At 52.7% G+C, this 19,962-nt stretch overlaps 1 protein-coding gene across 4 annotated transcripts in view; it reads right to left on the bottom strand.

The window, feature by feature from the left end:
• Window positions 1-19,962, bottom strand: part of LOC116941376 (slit homolog 2 protein-like) — a 258,451-nt gene that overhangs the window by 73,244 nt on the left and 165,245 nt on the right. For all 4 annotated transcript variants that reach the window (XM_032952435.2, XM_032952436.2, XM_032952437.2 and 1 more), the window contains 5 exons: window positions 17,573-17,644; window positions 16,576-16,647; window positions 9,031-9,102; window positions 1,680-1,823; window positions 75-238 (listed from right to left, as the gene is read on the bottom strand). In XM_032952435.2, coding sequence (XP_032808326.2) covers window positions 75-238; window positions 1,680-1,823; window positions 9,031-9,102; window positions 16,576-16,647; window positions 17,573-17,644 — 524 coding nt within the window. The remainder of the gene's footprint in view (window positions 1-74; window positions 239-1,679; window positions 1,824-9,030; window positions 9,103-16,575; window positions 16,648-17,572; window positions 17,645-19,962) is intronic.

Genomic DNA, 19,962 nt, shown 5'->3' with positions numbered 1-19,962 from the left:
CCCCCACCCCCACACGGCGGCACCTCCACCGTGAGGGAGAGCGCCGGTGCCGGCGGTGTCCGCGGGGCGCGTACCGGAGCAGCGCAGCTTCTTGCTCTTGATCTGACCGATGCGCTTGTTGGCGAGGCGGCGCGGGCTGGCGCAGCGGGCGCCGCTCGTCTCGATCGGGTTGGCGTGGAGGTAGTCGGCCAGCCACTTGAGGTGGCAGTCGCAGATGAAGGGGTTCTGGGCCAGGTGGCTTCGCGGCCGGGAAGCGAGCCGGCGGGCACGGGGATCGTGCGTGCGTTTCGTGCGTGCGTGAGTGTGTATGAGCGTGGCGTGCAGGTTGTACGGAAGTAGGTACATGCGTGTGAGTGTGCGTGTCATGTACAGCATACACGGGGGGGGGGGGGGGCGCGCACAGCGAGCAGAAATGCAGAAAGTCAAAATTATGATTCTCCAGAGATTGTGCAGAAAAAAAACTTTTATAAAAATGGTTCGGCTGTTTCATGTTATCGCTGAAGATCGCAAACATTCACGAGAATCATATGCATATGGCTATTATTTTCCATGATAAAAACAGCTCGTTTTACATATCTATACGTGCGTGTTTGTCATTCCTGGAACTGCTTATGGGTGGGTGTGTGCATCTGGTGTATGTGCGCGCATAAATGTGTACTTACACATGTGTGCTTGTGATTATGCTGCACGCGTGTGCGTGTGCAGCTTGCGCGTGTGTATGTGGGGAATGGTAGTCGAGCGGTTAGCGCGCTGCGCTACGATCCCCGCTCACGGCCAACACCAGTGACGATTATCTGAACCAGTCCTGGGCCGCCCCTAGGTCGACTCAGCCTCAAATGAGTACCCTGGTGTGGTGTGCAATCATCGGCACAACGGGGAGACAAAGGCGGTCGGGCGTAGTGCTGCTGTGCCGGCCTTCATTGGGTGCTCGCTAACAGCACTTGCCCCAACAATCTGTTAAGGCTATACAAGGGATCTCCATCTTTGTCTTTGTGTGCGTGCATGTGCGTGTGTGTGTGCGTGTGTGCGAAACAGCTTTTGTTTGGCTGGATTGAGGGGGCTAAGCGGGCGCGGCACGGGCTAGAGAAGAGATGGAGTGATGTGGTACAGGAGGACGTGGAGCTGAGTGGACTTGCCGATGACTGGTACCAGCGGTGTCAAGATCGGCCTCTGTGGAGGAGGCTCGTGAAGGATGCTACTGGGCAGTTGGAGGCAGTCGCCCTCCAACAACAACGGAGGGCGGAGGAGCGACGCTCACAACAGCGAGCGGAGCGCCGGGTGGCTAAAGCACAGCAGGTTGGCACAGTAGGGGGCACAGGTGGTGCATCAGCCAGTCATCTCAGTCAGTCGACCCGTGGCACCTGGGTCTGCCCCGTGACCTCCTGCCAGCGGGCGTTCGACACTTCACGTGGCCTCAGGGTGCACATAGCCTGGCACAAGCGTCATGGTGACGTCACCGCCACTTAGTGGCGAATGGCGGTTGTTGTGTGTGTGTATGTGTGTGTGTGTGAGTGCCCGTGTGTGTGCGTGTGTGTGTGCGTGTGTGTGTGCGTGTGCATGTATGTGTGTGCGTGTGTGTGTGCGTGTGTGCGTGTGTGTGTGTGTGTGCGTGTGTATGTGCGTGTGTGTGTGTGTGTGCGTGCATGTATGTTATCGTGGCCTCTCGAGCCGCCACTCACAGCGTTTTGACCTGGCGGAGAGGCGTGAACGTGCCCTTGCCCATTGTCTGCAGCTTGTTGTCATAGAGCGAGAGCAGCTGCAGGTTCTGCAGGTCCTGGAAGGCGTCGACGCGGATGCACGTGATCTTGTTGGCGTTGAGAAGCCTGAGGGCCGCACAAAGACAAAGACCCCCGCACAGTGCTGTTAGCGGGAACCTATTAAGGCCGGCATGGTACACGAGAGGAATAGGTGACCAGCACCATGCCCGGCTGCCTTTTTCTCCCTAGTGGCGATGTTTACACACTGCGCCCGGGGTACTCATTTGAGGTCCGAGTCGACATAGGGCAGGTCCAGAACTGGTTCAGCGGGAATCAAGCTCGGGTCACCCGGTTCGTAGCCCAGTGCGTTAACCGCTACGCCACCGCTCCCCATACACGTACGCCAACATACACACACGGCCACATACACACACGGCCACATACACACACGCCCACATACACACACGCAGGGGAGGAAAAGGTGTCAAGTTGTCTGGGCTCTATGGGCGACCTCAATTTAAAGGGAGGGGTAAATCAGGGCTCCTACTACATGCCCTGAAATCCGACACTTTTGGGATCTGCTTCGGTGATGCGCCAGCCGCCGTGTACCCCCGTACAATGCAATGCATTTCCTTGATTTAGCACGGGGTAAGAAGAGCTTGTCGAGAAGAGAAATCCTCTTTTTCAAGAGAGACACCTGGGACAAACGGTCGTCTCAGAAGAGAGGAAACACGTTAAATTCTAAATTCAGAATTGAGCAGCAAACGGAACGGCGAACACGTTCCGGAGTGCGAGAGACGACGCCGTTCTCGTGGAAAAAATTAAAAACCCCACATTAGACGTAACCGAACAGCAAACGCCATCGCAGCCGGAGATTCTTCAGCTCAACGAATAAAAAAAATGCCGAGTTGAACGTCAGTGGCCACAGAATCTAGACAGTGAAACAAATTAAAAAACGCGGCTGTATAAATTAAAATTCACATACATAAAATACAACACAAGATATTAATTACAAATCATGGAGGCGGTGCTGAACTGATTAACGTGTTGCGCTATGCACCCATGCGCCTGAGTTCGATTCCCAGCCACGACTAACATCAGATGCGAGTGATATCCACTCGTGGTGGTGGTGATGATGATCTAGATGTTACATGGTGGTGGTGGTGGTAGTGGTGGTGGTCTCGATGTTACGTGGTGGTGGTGGCCTCGATGTTACGTGATCCCAACTGAAAATGCACGGCGACCGCGCTTTCCTGATCGTGGGGGACCCCTCCGCATGAAGCGACGCCCGAGCGGACGAACTCAAAAACGACGAACACCTCGAGTTCGGCCACTCCGAGTGACACCGAAACGTCCACAGCGCGACAGAGACGCCTTTAGCGCGATCGTGCGTTTCTTAAATTACTATTTACATGACGACGGTTGGTCCGCCCCTCGCTTCTCCAACCGCCACTGACCAGGGGTGAGTGGGCAAGGCACGCAGTGGACAGCCGAGTGGATACAGCAGAATCCACTGTCTGACTGAATACGTCTGTGCTCCACGGTCTGCGCTGCCCACCGCCAAACACACTAACCGGCAAGATCAAACAACCCCCAAGCCGGGCGCAGACGACACGGGGAGGCCCCCAGCCAGCAGTGGACTGACAAAAAGAACCGCACGTGCGCATAATGCGGCGTTGATGAAGAAAGTGGAGAAAGTCTCTCTGTGATACGTGGATGCGCACAGCTGCCCATTGTGGTCCCCTTAATATTTGATCTGGTTGCCTCCCACTCAACGGGGTCTCACCTGGTTAAACAAACTCCGTGCATTGAATTACGCGGGCAAGTGGCTTGCGGAAGCCACGGGATTACCGCTCCAGTGCCGCATAATCTGCCTCTATCTGCTTATCGTGATGAGGTGTTAGGGCCGAAGATTGACGAAGATCTTTGCTCCGCGCCGCCCACTCCCATCCTATTAACTTTGTTTGATTAAAGCGACACGCAATCCAACAGAACAAACAGCTCTTATCTCGTAGATACACGCCTGGGCTGTACGTCCTATCCTAGGCTGTTTCGCGAGAGTTTGTCACTTATTCTCATCGTCGTCGTCATCAGCCGCTCTCAATCCACCGCTGGACGTGGCTGAACGTGGCCCTGCCCGAACCATTGCCATCGCTCACAATGTATCGATCCCACCTGGCACCTTCGCGGGGGAGCTGATTCCATTGCTCCATCTCCCCGGCGGGTGCGTCCCACTGCTCGGTTGCCCAAACCATCGATATTCGTTGTCTAGCGACGTTGTCCTGCCCAATTTAGTCTCAAGCTTCGTTATTGAGGAAATAAACTTGGAGGGTCAAAGAGGTCGTGGGGTGGCTCGTCATTTATGGCACTCGAGCGATGTCACTGTGATGGCATCCCCACGTTGATGAATACAATGACCAATGCAGTGATGTCAATACAGCGCTATGGTAGAGTGTCTGGCTGTGATTTGAAAGTCTTTTGCATCATTGATGGAGCTTTGAAACCCACGGTGGTATATCGTCGTCATCACCGTCATCACTAAATGTTCTCCCATTTGCCATCCGCATTACTTTGAGGAGTCACTGCCGGTCAACTGGTGATGGCTTCTGCGTAATCTCTCTGCTTAAAGAGGTCTTAGAATAGGGTCCATTTCCATTGGCAGCCTTGAGACGGCAGCATAAATTCCACATTCCGTTGGCAGGGTCAAGTCTATGCGTAGAACAACCACTTTAGACAGCCGCCCGACATTGAAACCTAACGTGTATGCGACCAGCCGGAAAGTATCTGACCCACAGAAAGAAATTCCACATTGCTATGGGCAGGATTCAGTCAGTCTGTAAGGCAAACACTGGCCAGGAACTGTAAACAGAACCCGTCGGTGAGCAGCGAGGCTCATGTATGTTGAACTTCTTTCGCACCGCACGTAGACAACCGTGCTAATCGGAGGCGTATGTATGTATAATAATGGGGAGATTGGAAAAGATGGGGGAAAAAAAATATGTTTTACTTGCACTGATTTGATTAACTCAGAGAGAGATGTTTTTTTTTTCCTCTTTCAAAACGGAACCGGGGGGAACTGCGCGTTCTCACACAAACAGCCAGACCGCTGGCCGGTCACCGCAGCTGCCGCCCGCAATAACGATGCCCCCGCGCTGGCTGCCGCTTCGCCTCTAATCGCGGGCATTCTCCGTGAAGCCTCGCGAGTGCAGAGGCCGCGCGTTCTTACCGACAATTACACAGCCAGGGTGGGGATCATTAGTTCATTAGCAGCGTGGCCCAGGCTCTCGCCAGCCACCCCCCCCCCCCACCTCTCCACCCGCTCGCTCGCAACTTCAAATAATGCAGCCGAACGCCTTTTGGTATCGGTCAGGGCCTTCCCAGGGGCAGGATCAGAACGCGGCTAAAAGCTCCAGGCATGTTCGTCAAGAGCGGACTCGTGGAGGGGAAAAAAAGTTAAAGCCGAAAGAGTAAAAAAAAGCTTTAGAGAAAGACAAAAAAAATCTGAAAGAAAGAAATGAAAATGAAATGAACACCGAGCCTCAACTCTAATCTAAATACTTTCAATTATGAGACGACCCCCTACGTTCCTGTGCTTGGGCTGCGCGTTGAGCGAGCTGTCGAGAGGAGGAGGAGGAAAAGAAACGCTGGATGGGGGTCGGGGGGAGGGGGGCGGGGGGGGGCAAAGGGGGGGGGGCAGGGGGGGACCTTTTGGGGGAAGTGGCCGAGGGGACTTCAAAGCTGTAAAGTGAGATGCTATCGCTCACGGTGGGGGCGGCTGAGTGAGCACGTGGGGCCTGGTCACTACAGAGCCTCCACTCCACGCAGCCCGCTCGCTCGCTCTCTCGCTCTCTCTCTCTCTCTCGACATGAAAGGCCGTTGTGCGACATGAACCGGCTCTTACGACGCGCCGGGCTGGCGGACTGCGAAGCCGAGAAGCGTGGCCCTGTGCCATCCGCCAGGCGATTCCAGTGCCCCCCCCCCCCTCACAACAAAAGAATGGGGGGTGGGGGGAGTAGAACATTTTTTTAAAACGTAAACACAGAGATAGCCGGGCAGCTGAGGGGTCGGAGCACTGGGCCGGTGGCACCGCTCAACCGAGTGCGAGATTCACGTGCCCGGTGATTACACCGTATTCCATCTGAAGCGCGGGAGAGTTCACGATCTCCACCTGGTTGCCAATGTCTGAACGGGAAAATAAACCTCCGTTGGGTTGAGTTTGGTTTTTCGCTTAATTTTTCCACTTAATTTCAGGTTTAAAAATAAAATATATATATGTTGGTTGGACTGCCATGTGATGATCATTTCTCCGTAGAAGGGCATGTGCGACAACTCATCGGTTCTCGTACCAGACGGGACCCCAGAAGTAGTCCTGTGAAATCCGCTTCCATGGGCCATTCTCTACCACGATTTGATGAAAGTTCCGAAATGACGTGGACAGCGCAGTTGGAATCAAATTTGGAATAGGACGCAGCACAATTCATTTTTAAGTTAGACCCAACAAACAGGAGTGCATTCATCAGGAGGTGATGCACCTCTAAGTGCCCGGCAGGGGGGTGCGGGGACAGACCATCCAGGCTGTTTCCCCACAAGACTCTGTTACAGACCTCGAGCCAAGTGAGACGTGCGCGCGTGTTCGTGGGTGCGTGCGTGCGTCGACACCACTCGTGACCCCGGGATCTGGGAAAGGATGCAATGGCTTTGATCTCCAAGCTTCCACTCACGTGTTGACAAACCCGACGGCTTGTCTTGCTCCACAGAAGGGCTTCTGGCCCCCCGCAAAGGTGAAGGCAGCTCGTTTTGTCCGAGTAAAATGGCCAAATAGTGGACTCCTAAAAGCCGCAGTGTTTATTTAACCAACAGCACAGTTCGTACAAGTGACAAAGAGAACTGGCTATTGATATATATTGCCTCGTTTGTTCATGGGGCCTGGTCTACTTGTTAGGGGTATTGCAATTCACACGATTGACATCCCTACGATATAATTGTCATGATTCGAGGTTGTGATTCAATTCAAGAATCAATTCTCTTATGTTTACATCGTGATGAATTGCAGCACCTTCCCTCGGTTGGAGAGAGTGCTGTGGACACGTGGCGTTCAACGCGTAGACCAAATCAAACCTTATTGATTTTCAAGCCACGTGCGATTTGATGGGACGTGTCGTGAGGCTAAGGGCCGACGTGAATCAACGTGTCATGCACTGCCAAGGATCGGTTATGAAAGGTTCGAAAACAGATTCGTAGCGTTGCTATGACCGTTCACAAGTTTATCCGTCAAAGACGTAAACACGGGTGCTCATAATGACGTAACCAAACCGACATTAACATTCAATTCTATAGTTTTTTTCTGCCTGCTCTTGGCAGCTAAAATAATTTCAACGGACATCCAATAACAAAACAACATAGCTGATTTAATGTTACTCTAAAAAAAAAGTCATATTTCTGCATGTCATTATTTTTTTCTTTGAATTAAAAACAGCTCTCTGCAAACAAATACATATTCCCCATGCGTGCTGGGTCCCAGCGATGTTCTAGATACGACGATAAGAGCCATTTTTTTCTTCAAATTTCCTGATGGTGCGGCACGCGGTGTATATGTGTGTGGCTTTATATGAATGTAAGCATACACACGTGAATAATTGGTTAAAAGAGACATATCGGTTTTCTGTGTTTATACTTTGGTTACACTTCGTGTGTGGCAAGAGTATGCTGTGTTTATCTCAGTGGATTGTGTGCGCATGTGGAAGAGCGTGTGTGCGAGTTCTTTCGCGTTCACATTGTGCGAGTGTGCTAACGGAATGTGGGGAGTGGTGGTGCATTGCTTAGTGCACTGCGATACGAGCCAGTCTGATCTGCAGCCAAGGCTAATATGATTGATGAGTGATATCTGAACCGGTCCTGAGATTCCCTGAAGTCGACTTGGCCTCAAAACGAGGATGCGGAGCGGTGGTGCGAGACACACCACCCCTACCCGTGTCATCTTGGTATTTATAAGTGCTCACGAACAATATTTGCTTCAACAGTCCCTGTAGCTATACAGGGCATCTTTATCTTTGTGGTAAATGGATGTATAATACTTTATGCACTTCACTATAATTCTAGCAACTTTGGGTTCAATTCCTGTCCTTGCACATGACCAATGGCAATTGGTATTGAAATGTGACCTGTGCCACTGCTAGCTCTACTCAGTCTAATTTGACTACCTCGTGCGTTAGTGCGAGCTACAGCGATTCTGAGAAGACAAAGGTGGTCAAGGTGGCACGTCAACAGCTGCCCTCTCAAGCCTCACGACGGACTTTAATGGGTGCCCGCAGTCGCCCACGACAGTTGCTCGTGGCCACGAAGGGCGACCTTTGCCCTCTCGTGGCCACCGGACCTGCCATCGTCACCTGCCCCAGAACCAACTCACGCCCCCCCCCCCCGCCCCCCCCGGCCGCACTTGGCCCCGCAAGTCAAAGCATTTAAAAAAATATATTTAATTAGATTTTAAAATAAATAAATATTAAATTCGCCGGTCCCAAATACGGGTGAGGCGGCAAGCACGGACGTCCACGCAACGACCGCGGGGGGACGATTACCCACGCGCCTGCAGAACAATTAGGCGCGTTATTTCAAATATGAACTCACATGCCCCCCTCTGCGTTGCCTTTTGTTCTTTGGCTCTCTGATCTGCGTGCCGCGCACACGCGGCCCAATTACAATTCGGCGTTTATCTTGAGACTCAAGAAGAGAGCTCTTGTTGCGCAAACACAACGATAATTACAGCCTGGGAGCAACATTCAAGACACAAAGAGTACAATTTTGAACATTACTTCATGATTGTACTTTACATTGTTCGTAGTAATAATAAGTAATAATTTTGATTCTTTATTTCTATTTTATAATTCGCTGAACAGGGCCACTGGGCCAGAAAGTCAAGGTCTTTCTTTCTTTCTTCTCAGTGACAGTAAAAAAAAAACACCCCTAATATTATTATCAATTAACCTGTAACGCATTGCATACTTGGGTGAAGTGGTGACACAGTGGTTAGCGCACTGCACTGTGGACTCGGCAGCCTGCGTATCATTTCAGATCACGACTCATATCAGTAGGGAATATCTCAACGCATCCTGAAGCCCTCCACCCACAACCACCCCTTCACCAACCCACACTGAACAGCGTGGTGAAGTATGGTTAAACAGCCCTCGATAACTGACACAGGATGAGGATGCCTCCTTCGGCCAATGGCTCGAAAGTGCTGCAACATGCACGTGATACGCATTCACAGGATGCAGCAATTATTCACACTTCGTTACCGTTTGCTGCTGTGAGATCAATGCAGCGCGCCGCTACTCACAGGAGCTGGAGGGAGTAGAGTCCGCTGAACAGGCCCTTCGGCAGGTCGGTGATCTTGTTCCCGTACAGGACCCTGCGGAGGGAGACAGCAGTCCGGCCACCGTGAATTTCGGCACAGAGGAGCGGAACCAAGCGGCGACCGACCCGGTCACATGCAGTGATGTAAACCGCCCCTCTCCTCCTCGCTCGCGTTGCCAGCGCGAAGACACCGGGGTCACCGCGTGCGGCAGGCGGGTGACAAGGACAAGCCACACAGAGATGCCCTCTCTCGCACGGCGTAGAAGACCTGTACTTCACCCAGCACAGCGGTGGGGTTGGGGGGGAGGGTTAGGGATGGGCACTGCAGAGAGGAGGGGGGGTGAGGAGCAGGAGCAGGGGGGGCAGGAGTAGGAGGATCGCAGGGTGAATTATGGGGACGTTGGCTGACGCCGCATCAGAAACGCTGAGCCGGCACCGATGAGAGTCTGGGTTTTGAATCCCTGGCTTCAGCTGCACGTCATCAAAATGGGATCTCAGGCGGAGTGAGTTGGCGGTGCCAGCCTGTTCATCAATGGCCACTTAAAATATAACCGTGTTGAATTTATTTCACTCGTTGCAGTTGTGAGACTTCATTTTTGTTTTATACTTCTAAGACAAGTCTCGTAATGCCATAATTAACAACATGACTCAACGCATTCGGGAATAAAACTGCGGCCTTAAAAAATATATACATCAGCGGCCAAAATATGTATGAGCAATTGCCATTCTTCATAGCATACAAGTAAAGGGCAATTGTCTGAAACGCCACCACTGCAATATTTATTTGTTTTCTTTTAAGGCCACAGTGTTGTGGACGAATTGGGGTCGAGTCTGTTTGTTAACTATGCCAACGCAGCAGCAGCATCGCCAAATTATTGATTCCTTTTTGGCGTGGGGTCGGCTGTTTAGATCAGTGGTGGGGAACGTCAGGCCCACGGGCCGTATGAGGCCCGCAAAATCATTTGGTCTCTGGCCCTGCCAAGGCAACCGCAGGCGGGACTCGAAATTCAATAAATCTAGGAGCAAACCTGGAAAAGCAGTTGCGAGTAGCAACATCGTCAATACCAGCTAACATCATCACACGCCTCACCAAAGAGAAGCAGTTCCAGCCATCGCATTAGGGGCGAGTTAATTAGATGTTTGACCAAATATAACAGGCTAATTTTTAAGTTTGTGATTTTGTATGGCCCGCGAATGATGTTATATAAATATCCAAATGGCCCTTGGCAGAAAAAAGGTTCCCCACCCCTGGTTTAGATGATTGAACTCCGTGCCCTCCTGTGGTGTCAGGGCCGGCCAACTAAGGCTTAATTGAAGGTCCCAATTGAAAGCACGAGACTCGGATTTAATACCATCTGTCCCGTTGACATGCAATGGACACTCTTTGCGGAGTGTGTGAACGGCGTCCATCCACTGTGAACGAAAGAAACGAACTGAAGTGGCTTCAGATGTAGATCCGTAACATCTTTTGGAGTGCTTCCTTCGACACGGTGACCCGGTGCAGGCCACGGATACTCGCAACGGTAACGTCGTCATCGTGACACAATGCCAGCAGGCATTATTCAAATGAAATGCCAATGCAAAGTCGGCATACAATTTTCATCAATCATAAACGAGTGGATTCCCAAAATCGCGATTGCATGCATGCATCATGAGCATTACAATCGAGTTTAGGCTACAACCCCATGCGTCATGGCACACCTACTCAACAATAATTACAAATCGCATGCATTGCCTCCGAGTAACACTACACCCCGCGAAGGATAACAATATGAATGGTGATAACAATAACATAAGGCAAAGGTCGAGCGCGAGTGATTTCTTGCCTAAATGAGCATTGTTTACAGCCCTGAGCAAGTGGTGAAAATTAAAAATTCCGATGGCGGGGGCGGAGTGTGGGCGGAGGGGGGGCGGAGGGGGGGCGGAGTGTCTCCATGGGAAAACCACTGTTGACTTCGCCACAAAGTAGTACTCGTTTTATAGACCCCAGAGGGGTTGATGGGTTTTAACCAACCCCCGAAACAGGCTTTGAACCCATCAAACCCCCCGGACTGCGAGGCCGCTCGCCACGTGGTCGAAGTAAAAAATGATTAACAATCAAAATAATAATCACGACCGCGACGATGGTCGCAACCAATAGTTAATGAGAACGCAAGACCGTGAACCCCTCGTGCACACGCGGTCGGACGAGGGCCTGCCACGGGGAGACCGGGCCTGTGCCGCCCTGGGTGCCGGCGTCGCAAACGGTGGGGACGTGGCCTTGCCCCCGCCGCCATCGCCGCATTAGCATTCCTGGGGCCAGCTGGAACGTATATCGCCGCTTGTTTGCGAGGGGGGGCCTGGCACTCAGTGGGGGTGCCATGAGATGTATAACAACGTCTCATTATGTTTGCCTTTCTCCCCACAGCCCCCCCCCTCCCCACCCTCTCCCCCCCACCCCTTCGCTTTCTTCCCTTTCTTCTTCCAGCTCGTCCACGTTTTTTCTGCAAATGTTTAATTCGTCCTCTTATTTTTTCATTTGTTAGCGATTATCCTTCTAAGCTCTCTTTTCTTTTCCTCTTAACGCTGCTTTGTCTTTCATTTCCATAATTGCGCCGCCATTTCCCTGTTTGTCCCATTTTGACGTTATTAAATTTAAGCATTTTTAAACGATCTTTTTTGTTGTTTGTCTACAAACAGTCTAACCGCCCTCTTTATTCCCACTTTCTCAATTTCCCTCTTTTTCTCCGCTTGCCGCCGCACCGATTTGTACATTTCTTTTGCGGCCTAACGATGAGGGATACACGGCAGTAGCTCTCGGGATTGCTCCTTGCGTGACCCGAGTCTCGCCGGGAGCCCAGCGATCGGCAAACTCCGTACCCCATGGTGGTAGGAAATGAGCTAAGGAGCCAAAGGGACAAAAAATTGAACACTTGACTTTGGTAAAACAAAAAAAAAACCCACTCTTAGTTGGAGTTGTCAGTCTTTTCACCTCTCTACTACACGAGCCGACTTCCCACACGATGCCCTCATGCCCCCGCCCCCCCGCCCCAACCTTCCCAACCCCCCACACCACCCTCGCCCTTTTCTTCCCTCAACTCCACTTCCAACTTCAATTGGCTCCCGGTAAATGTAATCGGAACCGCGTGAGTCAGGATTGTCTAATTTGTCTGGAATTAGTCACAATATAAAAAATGTGCGTGGCGCACGCGGAACCGAAGCTCCGGGCGGCTGCTCACTGACAGCAACTTTCGTGGCGGTGGTGGTGGCACTGCGAGCGGTGGCGGTGATGTGGGAATTCGGTGACAAATTCAAAGTAAATTCGCGGAGAAGTGGCCGGGTGGCTCAGGAGGTTAATGCTGCTGCCAGCGGACACTGGACCAGAACCGCCAAGACCCTGGGTTCGAGTCTGGGTTCGAGCCACCCGTGATGATACCAGGCTCGCAAGTGTTAGCGAGGTGATAGTCTCAGCCTGGTCACTGAAGACTGCACAAATAAAACACTGGATTTTCACTTAAATTGCCTAAATGCCAGCTGCGAGAATAAAAAATTGACGATAGAGTACACACAGCGAGCGGTGCACCACCTCGTGTGTCATGGGCATAGCCGCGTCGGGGCCTAGCATAGGGCACGGCGATACTTGGAATCCGACAGAGCGGCAGCTCCTTCTCGACACGTCCACTGCCACTGCATCGTAGTTGCCGAATTATGCAAGATCATTCAATTTCATTCAATTTCATTCAATTTCCCCCACTTGCACGCAGGTGAGGGCTGACCGAGTGACAACGCCTCCCTCGTGTAGGACACGCCAGTGACCCTAACGGTAACTGACCTCTATTGGTTTCAGGTGTGCCCCGAGACGTGGGGTAGGGCACCGACGTGCGTACAATGGCCCACTATCGAGAAACGGTGGCGTGGGGGGTCTGTAGGGGTCTGAATCGCGGCGCACAGTGAGGCCCGTGGTGACGACTGCCCACGTGTGCCACGGGGAGGCCGAGGCTGCAGGGATCTCCCACCAAACCACTGCTCTCCCACCAAACTAGAGCTCTCCCACCAAACCACTGCTCTCCCACCAAACCACTGCTATCCCACCAAACTACAGCTCTCCCACCAAACTACAGCTCTCCCACCAAACCACTGCTCTCCCACCAAACTACAGCTCTCCCACCAAACTACAGCTCTCCCACCAAACCACTGCTCTCCCACCAAACTACAGCTCTCCCACCAAACTACAGCTCTCCCACCAAACTACAGCTCTCCCACCAAACTACAGCTCTCCCACCAAACCACTGCTCTCCCACCAAACTACAGCTCTCCCACCAAACTACAGCTCTCCCACCAAACTACAGCTCTCCCACCAAACCACTGCTCTCCCACCAAACTAGAGCTCTCCCACCAAACTACAGCTCTCCCACCAAACTACAGCTCTCCCACCAAACTACAGCTCTCCCACCAAACTACAGCTCTCCCACCAAACCACTGCTCTCCCACCAAACTACAGCTCTCCCACCAAACTACAGCTCTCCCACCAAACTACAGCTCTCCCACCAAACCACTGCTCTCCCACCAAACTACAGCTCTCCCACCAAACTACAGCTCTCCCACCAAACTACAGCTCTCCCACCAAACTACAGCTCTCCCACCAAACCACTGCTCTCCCACCAAACTACAGCTCTCCCACCAAACTACTGCTCTCCCACCAAACTACAGCTCTCCCACCAAACTACAGCTCTCCCACAAAACTAGAGCTCTCCCACCAAACTACAGCTCTCCCACCAAACTACAGCTCTCCCACCAAACTACAGCTCTCCCACCAAACTACAGCTCTCCCACCAAACTACAGCTCTCCCACCAAACTACAGCTCTCCCACCAAACTACAGCTCTCCCACCAAACCACAGCTCTCCCACCAAACCACTGCTCTCCCACCAAACTACAGCTCTCCCACCAAACTAGAGCTCTCCCACCAAACTACAGCTCTCCCACCAAACTACAGCTCTCCCACCAAACTACAGCTCTCCCACAAAACTAGAGCTCTCCCACCAAACTACAGCTCTCCCACCAAACTACAGCTCTCCCACCAAACTACAGCTCTCCCACAAAACTAGAGCTCTCCCACCAAACTACAGCTCTCCCACCAAACTACAGCTCTCCCACAAAACTAGAGCTCTCCCACCAAACTACAGCTCTCCCACCAAACCACTGCTATCCCACCAAACTACAGCTCTCCCACCAAACCACAGCTCTCCCACCAAACTACAGCTCTCCCACCAAACTACAGCTCTCCCACCAAACCACAGCTCTCCCACCAAACTACAGCTCTCCCACCAAACTACAGCTCTCCCACAAAACTAGAGCTCTCCCACCAAACTACAGCTCTCCCACCAAACTACAGCTCTCCCACCAAACTACAGCTCTCCCACCAAACTACAGCTCTCCCACCAAACCACAGCTCTCCCACCAAACTACAGCTCTTCCACCAAACTACAGCTCTCCCACCAAACTACAGCTCTTCCACCAAACTACAGCTCTCCCACCAAACTACAGCTCTTCCACCAAACCACTGCTCTCCCACCACATTACTGCTCCCATCGAGGCGACAGCTTTCTGCTTTATTCCCACGAATATCTGTGGTGTCACCTCAACTTCGCCTCCTATCCTCTAACCTCGTTCTCTGTTTCATACCCCAACCGTGCCTCCCCCCCCCCCCCCCCACAGACTTGTTAAAAGATTGGAGCCGCCCCAAGGAACGTAACAAGGACCAGCTCCACGACGATTTACACATTGGCACGTCCTGCAGAGTATGCGGATGGTGATGAACATATTAATGGATTTAGCAACACGACAAAGTAAAATCTTGTTTGCTATCACAGATTTCCTGGAGAACTCTAGGGTAAAATATCAAAAAACAAAACCCCATTTTTTCAATCTTAAAAATGCACCTCGTTTGCAAAAGAATGATCCATTCATATTCCTTCCTTCGTTCATTTTCTCCAAGCTCACAGTCTAACTGGCAGCAAATCAAATCGCCTTGATCTGCCTGGTGCCATGAAAAGTGGCATAAATAATAAAAGGGAATGTTTAACCGCTCGCCGCTCGCGATCGCAGGATAAGGCCCTCTCCCCCCCCCGCCCGGACCTGCCAGGCAGCGTCAAGTCAGGTGCGCGACCACCCAGTGGCTCCGGCAGCAGGGGCGATAGGAGGCTTACCAAAGCCGAGATGTAAATCACGGGCAACACGGCGACAGAAGATTGACGTGACCTTGGCCTGATAGACATCGGCGAGAGAAATACTCTTTCCTAGACACATGCTGCTTTCTGTGAGAATTACTTTAGATCAGGAAAAGAGCGGTCTGGACTTTATTACAACATCGCACGCATGTCGACACGCGTGCTCGTCTGTGTACGCGCGTGTCTCTACACGTTGGTAAAGATTAGCGTTGTTGTCATCGTCAGCCGTGGCCTATCCACTACTGGATGAAGGCATTCCTGCTCCCAAGCCGTCGCCATCTCGCGATGCCTGGGACGGAGTGATGAATCCACGTAGCGCCTGCCTGCTCCATCTCCCTCCAATGGACGACCTCTCGGGCACGTTCAATTCCATACACCGAGGAGCGGAGTTAAGCAAAAATAAATAAGGAAAAACCTGCAATTTTATTATTTCCTTTCCTAATACAGGAAAAAAAATTGTTGTTTCCTGAATAATGTCAGCTGCTTAAAATGTCATGTTTCTCTCTCTCTCTTGCTCTACGCGTGTATATTAAAAGTAACATAAAAGTTGCATTATTTGTGTGGTCGCTGAAGTAGCAACATTCCAACTTAGTGCGTACATGGATAGAGTGTCTACAGGCACTCGCAAAAAGGCTTCTCACAGCTGAGAAAATTAATCAATAAACGAGAGGGATATAATTCCGCTCTTGGCAAGGGCCTGACTTTTTCGAAGCATGAAAAATTAGACGAAATATATAAGCTATGAATTAAACGGGTGGCTTGCATCACATGCTTGTTGAGTGTGCTTATGTGTGCGTGTGTGCATGCAGCCGTGTATTCAATGTGTCTGTGTATATAGTGTGGGGAGCGGTAGTGTAGCGATTAACGCGCTGCGCTACGAACCTGGCCACCCAGGTTCGATTCCCGTTCACAGCGAACACCAGTGACGATTATCTGAACCGGTCCTGGGCCTCCCCTAGGTCGACTCAGCCTCAAATGAGTACCCGGTGCAATGTGTAAACATCGCCGCTGAGGAGACAAAGGCGGCCAGGCGTGGTGTTGGCCACCCACCGCCTCGTGTGCCGTGCCAGCCTTTACAGGTGCTCGCTAACAGCACATGCCCCAACAGCCTGTCTTTATGATAGTTTGTATGCATGCGTGCGTGTATTGCACTGTGCGTTTGTATGAATGTGTGTGTGCTGTATATTGCATTGTGTGTGTGTGTGCATTTGTGTGTGTGAAAGGCTACACAGTGAGGGGGGGGTGGGGGGAATCTCTGTCTTTGTGTTCGCACACCAAACAAACGACGCGGTGAGACAGTCCGTGCCGGCGGAAACTCACAGGGAGTTGAGGAACCGCAGGCCCTGGAAGGCGTCGGCCGCGATCTCAGTGATCTGGTTGTTGCTCAAATCTCTGCAAAGCAAAAAAAAGGAAAGAAAAACACGAAACGGGAGGAGACACAAGCAGGGTGTTAGGGGACAGAGGAGCGAGGGGGGTGGGCGGGGGTGGGGGACGATGAACCCGGGCAGCCTGAGGTCTATTCCCAGCTGGGGTTAACGTCAGTGGCGAGTCACCCCCCAACCCCACCTTCACCAACCCGCACTGCTCCAATCCGGTGAGGGATGGTGAAACAGCCACCACAACCCACATGGAGCCCCTCATCCAGCAGCGGACTGACAAAGCACCGTAAATTATTACAGTAAACATGTATATTACACTTCTTCATAGTTTATTTATTTTGACCCTCTAGAGGGATTAAACAGCTTCATTTTGGCCTGATGCATGAAATGTAAAAGATGTTTATTTGCTTGTAAATCTTGCAAGGGTATGCGCTATTAAAAACCTCACCCTAGCATAAATAAAATGTCTGAACCGATGCCGCGAAGAACTGGGACGTCCTACGAAAGCCGTGCGAGCGCGATTTGAAACCATCTCGTTCTCAAAACATGACAACAACAAAAACACAAACACACGGAGACTGCGGTGCGATCCACCGCAGGAAAAGACGGCGCGAAGATCGATCCTCGGCCTCTTGACCATTAAAAGTCGTGCCCTGATGTTTTTTCACGTTCAACAGCTCGGCAAGCTCAGCAGCCGTTTCTCCCTCCTCCTCGCTGGGTCACCGTTCCAGCGGCCGTGATTAACGGCGCGGCGGCCGTTCAAGCAGAAGCTTAAAATCGATGCTGACGGTCGGTGGGCGGGGGGGGGGGGGTAGTATGGGGTGGGGGGTCGGACTAAAAAGGTGGATGCCCCTTTGTTACCGCCACCGCGTATTTCTGCGCTGTGCTGCTGCGGGAGCGGAGAGATTAAACAAACCGTTAAAACAACGGGCACTTACATCCTGCGCAGTTTCTTGTAGGGGCTGAAGGCTCCGGGAGGGATCATCTTGATGGAGTTCTGTTCCAGGCGCCTGGGAGAGATGCGGGCGCGGGAAAAAAAAACACGACGCACGCGGTTACCGCGTTCGCTCGATCGCGGATGCGTGTCGCTGGAACGGAGGCTGCTGCTGCTGCTGCTGCGGTGGTGGTGGTGGGGCATGGTTGGCATTGGCCCTGATGCAAGGAATTAAATGTGAGGGCCGCACCCCATTTCCCCCCCCCCCCATCTCCCCCCTTGTTCAATTTCCTCTTCCTCCTCCTCTTTGCCGCCCGGTGCCTGGGACCCTGTGGCGCGTGCCCCCCGGTGCAGTTGCACCGCCTGCGTACTCAGCAGCGACTCCGCCCACCTGCAGAATTCCCAAAGCCCACGCCCAGTCACAAAAGGCTGTGTCGTCAAAAGTTGCCCGCTCGGCCCCGTGCTTTGTTCGTTCCTAAAGGATTTGCCGTCGAGCGGACGGAATTGCAGACGAGCGACGCAGTACTAATTTAGCTCGTAAGAATTACACGCTCACGATCAATCTTTCCCATCGTGCAAGCAATGATCGATTATTTACGATTTGTACCTGGTCACGGCCATGGTTCGACCGAAGCTCAGCATGATGGCCAGTGCCTCCGCCGTGGAACAGAGGTGGCCTTGACCGATCGTGACATCGCACGCCAATGCGGCGAGCCGCGGCCATGCATCGAAGTCGGCTTTCCTCCGGGCTCCAAGTGGCGGTGCGCGCTAACCACCGAGCCGCCACTCCGAGCCCACTCATTTAATCATTCAGCACCAGGCGAGGGAGCCGTGAGCATCTGAGCACGGCGGAGCTGAATTCCATTCCGGTTAATCGGATCTGGGTGGTGAGCGGGTTCCCCCCCCCCCCCCCGCCCCCGTCGCACGTGGTTCTCTTGTAGCCGGCGTGAACCTCCCGCCGGTCGAATGAGAACTACGTCTGGGCGCGCCCGAGGAAGGGAAAGGTCACCTGTAAAGGGGGTGCCGGCCACCCACGACCTCGTCTTCCAGGCCAAGCATAAAGAGAAGCTGCTGCCCGTCGTAGCGAAGTCCCCTGCGGGGGCTCTCTGCCTCTGCCTGTCTCTCTCCCTCCCTCCCTGCCCCCTCTCTCTCTATTTATAGCACGGTTTAAATAAAACAGTACGTGCATTAAAAATAAGATGATGAAGGGGTCAGTAACTTAATAAAAAGCTTTCAGGCCGATGAAAAGTTATCGGTGCGCTGGCGCACATGGCCCCTTCTCGGCCGAGCGGGTTATAGCGCGTGCATGTGCATCTTCCCTGCCTGACGGAGACCCTGCCTCACAGAGACCCTGCCTCACAGAGACCCTGCCTCACAGAGACCCTGTCTCACAGAGACCCTGCCTCACAGAGACCCTGCCACGTAGAGACCCTGTCTCACAGAGACCCTGACTCACAGAGACCCTGCCACGTAGAGACCCTGTCTCACAGAGACCCTGCCTCACAGAGACCCTGCCTCACAGAGACCCTGTCTCACAGAGACCCTGCCTCACAGAGACCCTGTCTCACAGAGATCCTGCCACGTAGAGACCCTGTCTCACAGAGACCCTGTCTCACAGACACCCTGCCTCACAGAGACCCTGTCTCACAGAGACCCTGCCTCACAGAGACCCTGTCTCACAGAGACCCTGACTCACAGAGACCCTGCCACGTAGAGACCCTGTCTCACAGAGACCCTGCCTCACAGAGACCCTGCCTGACAGAGACCCTGTCTCACAGAGACCCTGTCTCACAGAGACCCTGCCTCACAGAGACCCTGCCACGTAGAGACCCTGTCTCACAGAGACCCTGCCTCACAGAGACCCTGCCTGACAGAGACCCTGTCTCACAGAGACCCTGTCTCACAGAGACCCTGCCTCACAGAGACCCTACCACGTAGAGACCCTGTCACATAGAGACCCTGCCTCACAGAGACCCTGCCTCACAGAGACCCTACCACATAGAGACCCTGCCACGTAGAGACCCTGCCTCACAGAGACCCTGCCTCACAGAGACCCTGTCTCACAGAGACCCTGACTCACAGAGATCCTGCCTCACAGAGACCCTGTCTCACAGAGACCCTGCCTCACAGAGACCCTGTCTCACAGAGACCCTGACTCACAGAGATCCTGCCACGTAGAGACCCTGCCACATAGAGACCCTGCCTCACAGAGACCCTGCCTCACAGAGACCCTGACTCACAGAGATCCTGCCTCACAGAGACCCTACCACATAGAGACCCTGCCACGTAGAGATCCTGCCCCATAGAGAACCTGCCTCACAAATACCCTGCCTCGTAGAGACCCTGCCTCACAGAGACCCTGACTCACAGGGACCCGGCCACAAAGAGACCCTA

The sequence above is a fragment of the Petromyzon marinus genome, chromosome 11 (assembly GCF_048934315.1).
Source record: "Petromyzon marinus isolate PM22_M1 ecotype Great Lakes invasive population chromosome 11, UKy_Petmar_22M1.pri1.0, whole genome shotgun sequence".
NCBI lineage: Eukaryota > Metazoa > Chordata > Hyperoartia > Petromyzontiformes > Petromyzontidae > Petromyzon > Petromyzon marinus.
The sequence above is the reverse complement of the archived record's forward strand: the minus strand, read 5'-3'. Positions and strand labels throughout refer to the sequence as shown.